Source organism: Euprymna scolopes, chromosome 7, assembly GCF_053919585.1.
Source record: "Euprymna scolopes isolate OS-2025 chromosome 7, ASM5391958v1, whole genome shotgun sequence".
In the NCBI taxonomy this organism is placed as follows: Eukaryota; Metazoa; Mollusca; class Cephalopoda; order Sepiida; family Sepiolidae; genus Euprymna; species Euprymna scolopes.
The window spans coordinates 48,144,036-48,158,337 of NC_136488.1; the positions used below are offsets into that span (position 1 = coordinate 48,144,036).

Below are 14,302 nucleotides of genomic sequence, written 5' to 3' on the forward strand. Positions count from 1 at the left end.
TTCCTTGCTAATTTTCCTTTGCAGACTGACACCACACTAGATGATCTGAAAATCACCCCTTCTCAGGTGCACGATATAAAAACCTAGACACCTCAAAAGCATGTGGATCTCATCCCGGCTGTACTATTGAATAAATGCTCCGCTGAGATTGCTTTAGTCCTGTTCAAAGTTTACAACAAATGCCTTAACGAATCTTGCTTTTCCGACTGCTGGAAAACTGCTTCTATGGTACCAGTTTACAAGAATTCTGGCGAAAGAACTGACCCATTAAATTATCGCCCACATTAGCCTCCTCCTCTTTTCGCCAAAATATTTGAGTTCATAATTAATCAAGCTCTAGTCCATCACCTTACAGCTGCTAAACTGCTGACCAACCAACAATATGGATTTAGACAAAGCTCATTCTATAGCAGATATCCCAACTGTAACCTCTGAACTTATCCATACACTGGACAAAGGGAAGGATAGGATAGTAGTCCTACATATATCTAAGGCTTTTGGCAGAGTCTGGCATGATATCATATGGTATCACTGGATGAATACTTAACATAAATAAATCCTTCTTAAATAAGAAAAGAATCCAGGTAAACAATGATATAAATGCAGGTGTACCTCAGGGGTCTATCCTTGGACCTTTATTATTCCTAATATTCATCAGATAAATTTTTCTTTGAGATGGGTATATTTGCTGATGACACCACACTCTATAACAGGCACAAGGGTAAAACAAATAAGTACATATCTAAGGCAATCGCAGAAACATTAGAGGAAGACCTCGAATCCGTAGACAAAAATGGATGGTCACCAAGACTAAGCGTGTTTCCTTCAATAATTACAGAAACCTTCTCAACCACAAATAGCTATGGCTAAAGATACATTACCTGAAAGTACTTTTTTCAAACTCCTCGGCTTAACATCCACAGGGAACATGAGTTGGAACAGATACATCGAGAGCATTGCAGTGGCTGCTTTGAGGAAGGTGGGTTCTCTCTACCGTGCCAAAAAGCTACTTCTGAAAGTATCCTGTACCTCTATAAGGCCACCATTTGCCCATGTATGGAGTATTGTTGTCACATTTGGTCTGGTGCATCTGCTACTGGTCTCTCACTTCTGGACAGGGTTCAAAAGAGAGTCGCCAACCTGATAGGTCCTGAACTATCATCTAAGCTTCAATCTGTCCTACTGATAAAATGTTACATCTGTCTGCCTGTTTTACAAGTATTTTAACGTTGGATGCTCTGACGAACTACAAGCCTTTGTACCCTCCTTGATGTAAATGACCACGTCAAACTCGACAAGCAGCAAAGTCCCACTTCTAAACAGTAGAGATCCTTAGAGTAGAAAGCTTTCTTACATCTAATAGTTTCTTCCCTAGGACTACTAGACCTTGGAATTCCCTTCCGGGTTCCTGCTTCCCCAACTGTACTGCCTTGGAGAAGTTCAAGTGTAATGTTAACAGATATCTTGCTGCCCTATACAGTATCCCTGCAACTTTTGTCCTTGATAGTAACTCCCTACATCAAAGTGGTACTGTGCCTTGTTTGGGGTGAAAATGTAATTAAAAAAAAAGAGATTCTGACCATTTCTTTAAGTGCAATTGTTTGAATCTCTCTTGCACTTAGTTGACCGAGTATATTTGCCAGGTGTTTCTGAAATTGATTTTCAGTATTTCATGAACTCAATATTCAACAATTTCTCATAATGACATTTCTAAATATCCTTCACATTGTTCATTTGTTGTTATCTAGTTATCCTGAATACTTCATTCTTTGGTTTTCTTTTCGTAGTACATCCGGAAACCTGGCTTTCTCAATTGCCTTCTGGGCTTTTATATATTGCTTTCTTTGTCACTGTATATCCTTAATCACTAAAGCTTTTATCTACGTGCTTGCTGTGCTTTTATACACTTCTCAACCTCTTCATTCTAACACCATGTCACCCTGTACCTTGCGAGGAGGGTGCTTTTCGTTCATTAACATTTGTTGTCTACAACAGTGCATTCTTCATTTTTTTTTTCACACTTCCTGTAAGAGATCTGGTAAACAAATGCTCCATAACTTGATATTTAAACTTGCATTTCACATGTTCTTCATTCAACCGCTATACTTTATTTTTTACCTCATGAGTTTTCCTCACCATGAAATTGCAAATAACCAAGTTAAATTAATGATTAAACAAATTAATAATAATAACCTGTTTCCATATAATCATTAATAGTAGGAAATATGCCAGTAAATTTTAAACTGCAGAAATTTATCTTATTTTGTTTTCTGGTATATACAGAAACCCAAAACAGCACTTGCCTTAGACGGGTTAAACTGAATTCCTCCAAAATTAAATCATGACTTATCAAAATTACTTTCCTTACAAGCAATATTCTTCTTATAATCACCTTTAATATTTTGCTTATATAAAGCAAGCATAGGTATTATTTTTTTAGTTCATCCATGCTTCATACTTAAAGATGTGAAAAAGAAAGATTAAATTCTCAAAATCCAGACTAATTTCATAGAAATATAGGAGTTACCTCCCTTATATGGTTCTCCTTGGGGAGGCTTAATGTTTTGACAAGCTTCTTGGTCTGACCGTTACTCCTGATCTGAGATGGAACACGTACATCAAATCCGTTGCCAAGGCTGTTGCAAAAATGGTAGGATCGTTCTACTGTTCCAGTAGATATCTTACTGCTGATGCAATTTTCTACCTGTATAAAAGCCAAGTATGGAGTATGGTTGCCACATCCAGGCAGGAGCTGCTAGAAGCAGCTTATCCTGCCTTGACAGAGTTCAAAATAGACTTCGTAACCTAGTGGGAAATGCCCTTTTCTCTTCACTGCAACCTCTTTCTCACAGAAGAGACGTTGTGAGCTTGTCTCTGCTTTATCCTTATTTTCATGGCAAGTGCTCGTTTGAGCTCCAATCTATAGTCCACCCTGTCCTGACTTTCATGAAAAACTTGTGTTTAGCTGAAACCACTATCAATAATTTCCCCCACTCTTTATCTGAACCTAAACCTTAACATAGATTTCATGAACAAAGCTTCTTTCTTAGAACTGCACACTTGTGAAACTGTTCCGTTTTCCTGCTTTCCAAATGACTACAATATGATTGTCTTCAAGTCCAACGTGAACAAATTCCAAAAACTTTTGATACATAAACACTTCTTTCTAAATTAATACAAACTAATAAGCACTAATTTTTCAAAGATACTGAGCTTTGTTATCCATGCATTGCAATAAAAATTCATATACAGGGCTCTATATGAGCATTCTTAAAATTTGAATGAAATTATTTAAAATGGAAATATTAATATAATATAATAAATATTAAAAAGAGAAATCAAAAGAAAATCTAAATGAAAGAAAACTTTTTCGTAAAACTAAATAAACAATTATTGAGAAAATCTATTAAATTTATTTTTTGACAAAAAATTGGTATTTTTTGCAAAACGTAAATGTCACAAGAATGTTTTTGTTGAAAGACATTAAAGATTCCGTCTTCATTTGTCTGATGCTGATTTCTCTGATGATTTACCAAAAGAACTTTCTTTCCAGTCACTTCCAGCAGCAGGAGGATCAGACAAAACACCTGAAGAAGAAAGAGAGGAAAAAAATGAACATTAAGCTTGTTGGTTTCATATTAATAATTTATTTTTCATTACAAAAAAAAAAAAATAACACTCAAATTTTATCTTAGTAGAAATATTGAATAAATAAATACCTCTTCCCCTAGGACGATTCCTTAAACTGATATTACCACGAGAACGGGTTCGGAATCGATCAAGAGTCCTGGATCCAAATGTTCGACGAGTAGTGAAGCTATGGGTTGTCAGTCGTGGCTTGAATGTTCCACGAGATCGGAATGGCCTGAATGGGTGAGGAAGAAGTCCATCTTTTCGAGAACGGAACCGTCCAGTACCACGGCTTTGACTTGGCATCATATCTACCTCAGGCCTTGTATCATGCTGGAGGAATAAAAAGTAGATGTTAAAGTACAGTAGTTGCCAATGAATAGAATGAAGCCAACGGTACATGGTAAGCTATAGATAAAAAGGAGAAAGTTATACTGTTGATAAGAATTGGCAGAAATGCCATACAATGCTAAATCTCTTAACTGTATTTTAAGTAATTACTGCCTTCCATAGTTATTGTTGTCTAACCGTTTTGGCCAACTAATCCTCTGGCCTACTTTTAGGTAGAATTGAAACTTATCTTCAGACAATGCTCACCTGGAACGGTAGAGATTCAACGCTTCTGCCACTGCGCCATGGGGCCCCGTAGTGCAGTGGATAGACATCAACAACTATGGAAGGCAATAAATACTTAGGATACAGTTAAGCGACTCCGCCCTATCCTGTCGCGGTTAACCAGCTGAAGGTCAAAGAAATAATTGGCTGGAACGTGGTGCAACAACAACTATGAAGATGAGGATAACAATCCACAAATAAATAAATATACAATTTACTCATCTCAAAGGATTCCCAAAAAGTAATATATAATATATATTGTACAAATATTTGCAATATTTAATTTTGCCAGAATCTTTGTATTTCTCATGTTATTTTTTTCATATTGTATAAAAGAAATAAATTCCATTGTTGTACACAGGAATTGAAAAAAAATAGTATTGTATATTAAAGGTAGTGCAATATATTTGTTATTTTGGGTTTAAATTTCCTTAGAAGGATTGGATTTAAGGACAGAGAGGAGTAGATTATCTGGCAAGGTCAAAGGTGACGTTGTGTGTGAACAGGAAGTGAGAGAAATGTGAATAGTATGATTGATGCCATTGAAAAGTTACAAAAGGTTTTTATCTAAAAACAATGGCTGAGTAGCGAGTCAAGTATATGTGTAAAAAGGAGTATTTAAGAGGTTGAAGATGGTGCTTTAAGATATGAGAACCTGACAAGCTGTCAATTTGAAAATTATTAATTCGAATTGATTAGAGACGAGTTGCATTCACCAGGAAAAAGCTTTCACTTATTTAACATTTCAGTGCAGCAAATTCTGCATTAAAAAAAAACAAAAACAAAAAAAACCTTTATAACTCAGATGCCAATCCAACACACAAAATGATTAATGGGCAATGACAAAAACATGCAATACTAGATGTGACAGAGGAAACTTAGTTGGATATTTTGATTCACATCAATATTAGTGAAACAAAATTTATTTTACATGCTTTCTTCAGAACAAATATTCTTTTTTTATTTTTCTAAATTGTTATCACAGCAATGTTGCATTCCTGTGCTTGCTTTTGAATTACTTTAATGGAATATGCTCCGACGAACTTGCAGTACTGGTGCCCCCCCCCTCAACATAAATACCAGGACCAATCTGGCAAGCAGCAAAATACCATACCTTTACAATATAGGTTCTATAATATCAGAGAACCTTGTACTGTAATAGTTTCTTCTCTCAAATAGCCAAACTTTGGAATTTTCTCCCTGTTTCCCCAACTGTAGCAAACAAATGTTTTACACATACAAGATAATCTCTAAATATTATTTATTCGTTAAACAAATTCACTTGTAAATTTATAAGAAAATTTTAAAGAGTTTGAGATCTCACACATTTCTAAAGACATCGTTACCAAATAAAGATATATTTAAGTAATGAAGAAATGTAAAAAAAACAAAAAAACAAAAAAACTTGATTTTTTGAATCCAGAAATATTTTACTAAAATGTTTTTCAAGACCAATCATGCAGAAAAAAATGTATGAAGTGTATATACTTTTATTTTCAGATGTCTAATAAATTTCAAGAAAAAAAAAAAAAAAAAAAAAAAGAAAAAGCATTTCAATAGTATATAAATAATTTTTTTTATTACTACAAAAATTAAAAATTTTCCCAATTTCTGTCTGCGTGTGTGTGACACGGTTTATCTCAGCCTACAGGTAATACAGCCAGGCAAGTAAGGTACTGAAATGAAGCTTATGACCCAGCAAATGTTTTAGTGATATTAATATCCATGTTTGGTGTATGGAAATGAAAAAAAAAAAATAAATAAAAAACGATTTACTAAACGTTTTATTTACAAGATATTTTTCCGGTATTTACCAGAAGTTATTATCTCCCTTAGTAAGTTTGATTTACTGTGTGTCTGTGTGTGACGCAGTTTATCTCAGCCTACATGCAACCCACCCAACCAAGTAAAGTACTGAAATGAAGCTTATGCCCCAGCGGATGTTTTAGTAATATTTATATCCATGTTTGGTGTATAGAAATGCAAAAAAATAACAATTTACTAAACATTTTATTTACTGGATATTTTTCCGAACTTGAGTCCTTGTTACTACAAAAATACCTTCACTCTGATTAAAAACAATTTACTTTCATTTTTAAACAAATGATAAAAAACATTTTTCTAACCCTTATACCAAGTCCCCATATGTTTTTTAATGCAGCATTTTCCAGTCAGGAAATGAAGATAAGAGATCCATAATGTAAAGAGAAAGAAAAGAAAAAACATGAACTTACCTCATAGTAGTTACTGCCACGAGGAACCATCTCAGGATGCTCTCGCCATTCTTCATATTGATATTTATCTGAAAAGATATTCATAATATATAATTTAATAAAAGCTGACAATGAAATATCTTGATTTCCATTTTTTGTAAATTGCTTTCCAGATTTCCAAGATCCATGATAGCATTTATTGACAAAGTTTTCTATAATTTAAAATAACATTTATTATAAACTTAAATCAGTTTTATTCTTAACTTTTTGTGATTTATGGTCAGTGATCTTAGATTCATATTAGTAGCATAGATTCATTACAGATGGTAGCTATGTCCATCACTTAATGAATTGCTTGGCCTCCATTTGTTTTTGTTAATGTTGTTACTGCTTTCTTTTCATAAAATGCTCAAACAAATGTTATATATTGAAGATTGGATATTTCAACTAGGATAGTCGGGGGGGGGGAAGAGACTGTCTGTGGGCAGATGTGACAAAACACGTGAACAGGAAGTGAGAAAAGTATAAATTATGTGACGAGAGAAGTTATCAATAAGCTGAAAAAACTTTTTTAAAAACTGGGCAGCAGATAAAATAGATATAAAAATGAATGATTAGTCACAGCAAACTAAAGTTGTCTATCTCGTTTTCCTACCAGGTTGATGCATAACATAAAAACTTAAATAAAGGAAGAAACTTAGTTTGAAAATAATCTCAATTTGATTAACAATGGTTGGATTTGTTTTGGTCAGCAAGAAGACGCTTTCATTTATTTACTATTTCAGTGCTAATAAATTCAATAAATGATGAGCATATGCAACACGAGACATTTTTAAGATTTTAACTCTGAATATCACATTCAAAACATTTAAAATTAAACAGGTTTCATTGAAATAATTAAGTCTTATGAGTATTAAAAGCATAACAATCATTTCAGTCCCCCCTCATCCCGTCCCCCAATAGATTGAATAAAGAAAAACCAAGAAATTTTCTTCAGGAGTTATATTCTGACCTTCAGAGGTCTTGGGATTTACAACTGAATACCTTTATTTAATACTTTCAGATGGATTGGTTTTATGGTTACAGTCATCTAACGTACTGGCTCTGGTATAGTGCTACTGGAAGCAGTGACAAGCCAAATCAGTTACCTCACACACTTTTAATTGTTTTTCAGTATTTCTATTGTGAAGCGATTTATTGAAATAAAATATTAAGAAAAGGATATTATTGAAAAGTATACAATAAAAATTAACAAAATTACAGATAAAAATAACACAATTACTCAAAATTATTTGCACTTTAAATAACATTAAAAAAACATTTTTTTATTTTATTTGGAGTTTTATTAGAAATATATGTTTATGAAATTTAAAAAAAAAATTTTTTTATTTGAATTTATATAATACATGTTTACGAAAGTATAAAAATAAAATTGTTGAAATCAAAATAACAAATGAAATTATTGAAGGAACTGATTTGCCTTGTCTCTGCTTCTAGTAGTGCTATGCTGGAAATTAGAAAGTACGTTAACTGACTGTTTCATTGCGTATTCATGTCATTAAGATATCTAGTGAGTCTCTGAAGAAAGCTACATGGTACAATCTGGAAATGTGAAAATGGCAACAATGAAGAAAAAGAAGAGATCTTAATATCTAAGAAACATTGTTCAAGAAAATATAAAAAATAATGGGAATCAAGAAAAAAGATGGATATATCTTACTATATAATGTAAATATATCCTTAAAAAAACAAAAACAAAAAACAAAAGGTCCCTTTCCTCAGCTTTTATAGATTGCATAATAACATGGCTCAGTTTTGGTAGCCTACTATTCAATGACGGTGTAAGACAAATTGAAGTAGGGTGTTTTTTTTTTGTGTTTGTTTTAATTTTATTTTTGTAAAATTGTATTTGTTATAGCATCAGATTGTCTTACTGGACTATTAAGTTCTCTAATTCAACAAATGATGACAAGGTTTTCCTTCTATAGTTTCCTTACCAATACAATTTCCCCAATAGCTAAGAGGAAAGATATATTCATACCTTTTTAAAGAAATTAGTGAAATTGGTGCAATAGTTGAGTAGAATGAATAAAGCAAATTCAGAAATCTCTGCTTAACTTCATAAAAAAATTCATCACGCAAAGAAAATACAAAAACTTACCAGGCCTCTTAGAAAAATCTGGCAATCTCTCAGGAGAATTTTTGGAATATTTTGAGTCTAAAAATGAAGTAGATAGATTTATTAATGAGAAGAGACAGAAAGTCAATAGGTTTGTCAGCAATGATTGAAAAAAGAAAGGATAGAAGCAATCTTCGTAATTTAAAAAAGAAAAGAGACCAAAACGTTGTTAAAGATAAAAAAAAGAAAAAGAAAAAGTTTAATAGAGTTATAAAATTTTAAATACGAATCTATATAATAAAAGACAATGATTGTCTGTGTCTATCTGTTTATAGAAAGATAAAGTAAAAAGAGTTTCTGAAATATAAGTTCATACACATACAGAATTTTCCTAGGAACATGATGGGATTAGTGCTAACATTGTATTCTTCCTTTTAAGTTAGTGACACTTTTCTAACAGTTTACATGAGAAATATAAATATAATTATCAGAGTTTTAAAAAGATGACAAGCAAATATTCTAGTAGCTCAATTATGAGAGACACAACTGAAAACCTTGACAATGCTGTTTTCATCCTGCTCTAGACTGCTTAAAAATGAAAATGCAAACAAAAAGGAAACAAAGAATATCTTTTTTCCTTAAAAAATATAAAATTAATTGAAAAACATCTTAGATGTTCATATATTTAGTACCTAACGCCTCTCCCTTTCACTCTAATCTTTAATGCACATAATTCTTTTTATAACAAAGCATTAAAAAACAGCAGATATAAAAATATCCAAATCAAGTAAATGATCATCATCTAACAACATACTTAAAAATGTAAGAAACAGAAAGATTATTTGGTTTACACCTTCATTTAATTCCATGGTTAAAAACAAAATAGGAAAAAAAAAACTTAATCCCTTACCTCTTTAATTTTTTTAAATAAAACTACCCTTAAATTAAGCTAGTTGCAGTGATAAATTAAAAAATATTTAAAAACAATAACATTAGATGACAATACTAACTAATAAAACTAAAAAGATTAAGACATGTAACTGAATTAATAAAACTGCCCACTAAAGCAAAAATGTTTATCAACCTCTATAGTTTACCAAGTTACAATTATAACTAAAGAAAATCCAACCCAAAACAGATACTAAATAGACATCATTCAAAATAATTAAAAGAATAATGCTCTTTTAATAAGTTTATTAAAATATGTTTTCCATACACTACTGAACAATAAAACACCAATAGTTAAACAGAATATAAAAAAGCATATGTAGATGCCTAAATGAAAAGTTGGAGATAATTAGATTTAATGATAGAGCTAAACTCACAAATAAAAAAAAAATGAAATTCAGTCAATTCTAAGCATAGAAAGTTACATCTTAGCAAGCTACATATAACACCCTAAATATACAGTACTTCTATAAAAGTTAATAACTATAAATTCTAATAAGTTTATAGTTATCATAAATTTATATATAATTGCTATCCTACTTTCTAGATGCCCCTCCTCCAAATTATAGTATATATTATGGCCTTTAGTGTAAACACCCTTTCATTTATTTATTTACTTACTAGCAGTCCGTCTTGTGTTGCTCAGTTGTAAAATATGCTTAAATATAATATTTTAATTTATGCAGATTTCATTCTTTTTATTATAGAACCAATTCTCTATTGATTATTATATTGTACCCAATATATAGTAGTGATTTCAAAAGTAAAAAAAAGAAAAGAAAAATATTTTAGGTGCTATAAGTGTAAACACATACAAAAAGTTAAAAGAAACTAACGTTGTTAAATATATAAATGTATATTTGCATATGCATAGAAACAACATGATTAGTCAACTTACACTTGAAAAGTTCTAATTTTTTTCTATTTTGACCTCTTTGCAGCTATTTTTACCAGCTAAAAAACCGAATCGAATTAGTTCCATAGATCCAAATCTCCTATATACTAAATTTCAAGTCTGTAGATCAAAAATTGACAGTAGTTTGTTAGAGACTGTTCTTCCGACAGACAAGGTCACTTTTATACATATACTAGTGGGAGTACTCGGCGTTGCCTGGGTGTTTAAAGGTGTGTGTGCTTTTGGGTAAATCAAAACAAAAGAATAATAAAAAATCGTTGCCCGGGTTTTTGTGTTGGGGGCGGCGGGAGTTTAAAAAAAAAGTTTTGGTAGGTAAGTAGGAAGGATCGAACCTGAAGCCTTCAGGCGAAGTTGGAAAATAAAGTGTGAAAAAAAAAAAGTGTGACGTTAACCGCTCGGCCAGCAAGAAATAGTAACGGAAAGATGTTTGAATTTATTTAAGTATTAAGAATTGGCAGAGCTTCTCTTGTACTTACTGAATTACTGTTGCTGTCACTTCTTTTTTTCCTATCACCATCAACAACTTTGATCGCTCATCATTAATATTACTACAATTACCATTTTTTATTAACACTCCTATCTTTATTAGTAGTATTACTAATATTATAATTATCACTATCATTATTAATATTACTATTATTGTCATCACTATGACTTGTTTTATTACTATAAAAATTCTATTATTATACTATATAACAATTATTCTTCATTAAAGTTATTATTATTATTGATAATACTTTCATTATTACCTTTTGATTGTGACGTTTTTCATGTAATTTTATTTATTATCGCAATTATTATTTCTTTTGAGTAGTAGTATGAGCATAATTACTATTATTATTGATATCAGTGGTAGTTATTGCAGTTGGAATTAATGTGTTACCATTATTATGGTTAGTTTGAATGTATATACTAGTTTTTCTATAAATATTGTTTTTGATCTTCGTCTTATTAGTATTAATATTATGATATTAAAGTTGAGATTATTGGTATTACTATTAGTTTTATTCTAGATAAAACTCTTATTACCATCATTATTATTAATCATTACCATATTATCATAATCATTTAATTAGTATAGTTATTATTAGTATTACTATTATCATCATTTCATAATTATTATTACTATTATCACCATTATCATCAGTATTTTCATTTTTAATATTCTTTTTATAATTATTTCATAATATTATAAATACCATTATTGTTGCATTTATTATTATTTCCTTTAATTATTATCAAATTTAATTTTTATTCATTTTATTTCTATATGAACTTAAGAAAAACAGTATGTTTGTTAAAGAAATCAAAATTTTAAATCACCTGTCTGTGAATCATATAGTATATTTTACATATATATAAAATGCAATGGGATGGGCAACGAAAAGGAGAAACAGGGAAGTGGAGAGAGAGAGGAAGAAACAGAAAAGAAATATAAAGTTTTAATAGAAATATTACACTTCTGCCCCGGGGAAGGTTGGGTAGCCATGCTAGTTCAATAATAAATCAAGGTAAGAAATAAAGTATTAAAAAAAAAAAAAAGCAAAGAATGCTTAAGAAAAATATTCTGCAATTATGGAAAGAACACAACCAAACATTTTTGATGTCATCATTTTTTTTATGGTCGCTGAAAAAGATGAAAATATTAATAAAATGTTTTCTGAAAGAGAACGTATACACTAAAAAATTTTTTTTTTTTCTCTGATAAATTAAAATCGTTTGAGATGTCGAGAGTAGAGTATATTAACTCCGGTATGAATAAAATCAATCTAATGATTGATATGACAAGTGATCATAAACAATGAAAATTTAATTAAAAATTTCATTTGTTTTGAGACAAAACTTAGTTTGTGGTGGTCGGAAAAGGGAGACAATTTTTTATTTGATGTTTCCAAAGTAATAGCAGGCTTTTCAATAACACCAACAAATTCAATAGTTAGAATGTCAGTGCTGTTGACCATATATATATATATATATATATATATATATATATATATATATATATGTCTGGAAGTGGTGGTAGTGCAGTAGTCAACAATGCAGACTGGAATCCGTATAGAAGCTTTAAATACTGTTGGGACTATTGGATCCTGTTTATTATTATCCTTTTGGAAACAATATGACTGAAATAGTAAGGTAGACTATACAGTCGTGTTTGATAATGCAATTAGTTTAGAAGTGAAACTGATATAAGATTTGTAACCAGATGAGTATTGTGTCATGTAGCACAGTGTGTGCGTGTGTGTGTGTGTGTGCAGAACAGTGATCACTTCTTTGGCAAAAAGTGGAGTGTGTATTCCACAATATACAAACTTTCCATGTGCTGAAGGTCGTGTGATAATTTTGAACTCATCCTTCTGATGAAAGAATTGGTCATGTGTATGTGTATCAGGTTATAGAAATGCTCATTGGTATTTTGAGTACGTGGTAAAACCACCAGGAGAGATGTTCCCTTCAACTTTTGTTTAAGGCAGGCATCTAGAAGGAAAACACCAAGATAACACATGTGGCAACCATTGCTTCTAATAATGTAATGTAGATTTTTCTTTTGGGGCCAGAATGACAGTTGTTTAGAGTGAGAGTGGTTCTGTGCAAAGCTTTTCCTCATTTAAAAAAGGCTTCACGTTTATGGCTGGAAAACTTCAAGATCATTTTTCATGACACAGCGGCAAATTAGTTAAGCAATGGCAATACTTAAACACAAATTTTCAATTATATATATATATATATATATTATACATATATTACATATATTACACATATATATATATATATATATATATATAATGTATATATTTAAAGAGATGGCCATCATCATCATAATAGTAAGAACATGTCTTGAATTTTATAGCCTGAATAAAGCATCTTTATAAATCACTGCATATGAATGCAGATGACACTTAAAATGTGTTATATATATATATATATATATACACACACACACACAGATATGTATGCATATATATTTGATTGTAATATTGTATTAACAGATTTATATAATTTTCACATAAACATGTGTGAAAATGAGCAGAAACATGTTAGACTTCAGGATAATGCTTTTAGTTGTAGCTGTCTCATTTCTTGAACTGCCAATCTTTGGAACTCTCTTTCATCTTGTGACCTGAACTCTTTCAAGTCTAAAATAAATCCATTCTCCCCCTTTAAGGTCCCTTAGACGTGTGTTTGGGATTTCCTAATAAATAAAACATCATCCGCAGCATTTATTTTCGTTCTTTCATTGGGTGTTTAGAAAGAAAAAGGAATCCTTGTTTGCTTCTTCTTGTCCACATTCTCGCTGTCAATTCCTTAGGAATTTACTCTGATGCCTAAAGAAATCTTGGTCACTCTTAGAAGATGAAATCCTGACGAAGATGATCAGTTTTCATGCTGATACTTATCCAATCGAAGACAAATGAATTGGTGAGAATCTTGGTTTCATTATAAACAAGCAGATGCCATTTTCCAAAGATTTTTCATAATCAGAAAGAATTCTTTCTAATTCAAATCAAGATTTCATTTGATCCAAGACAATTTCCATTAAATTTCTGGGATCTTTTTCAAAATAAAAGCTTTGCCAATATTTAATCCCAAACTTTGAGAAATTTCATTTCATAATTTCATTTGCAGTTTGGTTAGCTTTTCTTTCTTCTTAACGTCTGCTTTTATCTTTGAGTAAAACCATTTCAAACGGAGAGTTTCCCCATACAAACTGGTTGCGCTCCGACATGGATACTCTTACCTCTTCCTTTTGACTCATAGTCTCCATCATAATAACTTCCTTCTGGAAAGCCAGACTTTTTCCTGAAGATAAATAAACAAAAATATTTTTTATATAAATAAAACAAATGGGTTCCCAATTTT

At 31.0% G+C, this 14,302-nt stretch overlaps 1 protein-coding gene across 1 annotated transcript in view; it reads right to left on the minus strand.

Annotated features, from left to right (window-relative positions):
- Positions 1-3,393: 3,393 nt before the first annotated feature.
- LOC145279716 (uncharacterized) overlaps positions 3,394-14,302 on the minus strand; it is a 61,939-nt gene continuing 51,030 nt past the window's right edge. The window contains exons 6-10 of the mRNA XM_080131004.1: positions 14,181-14,242; positions 8,620-8,676; positions 6,480-6,547; positions 3,720-3,963; positions 3,394-3,587 (exon numbers count right to left, since the gene is read on the minus strand). Of these exons, the coding sequence (XP_079987130.1) occupies positions 3,499-3,587; positions 3,720-3,963; positions 6,480-6,547; positions 8,620-8,676; positions 14,181-14,242 (520 nt within the window). The 3' untranslated portion in view covers positions 3,394-3,498. The remainder of the gene's footprint in view (positions 3,588-3,719; positions 3,964-6,479; positions 6,548-8,619; positions 8,677-14,180; positions 14,243-14,302) is intronic.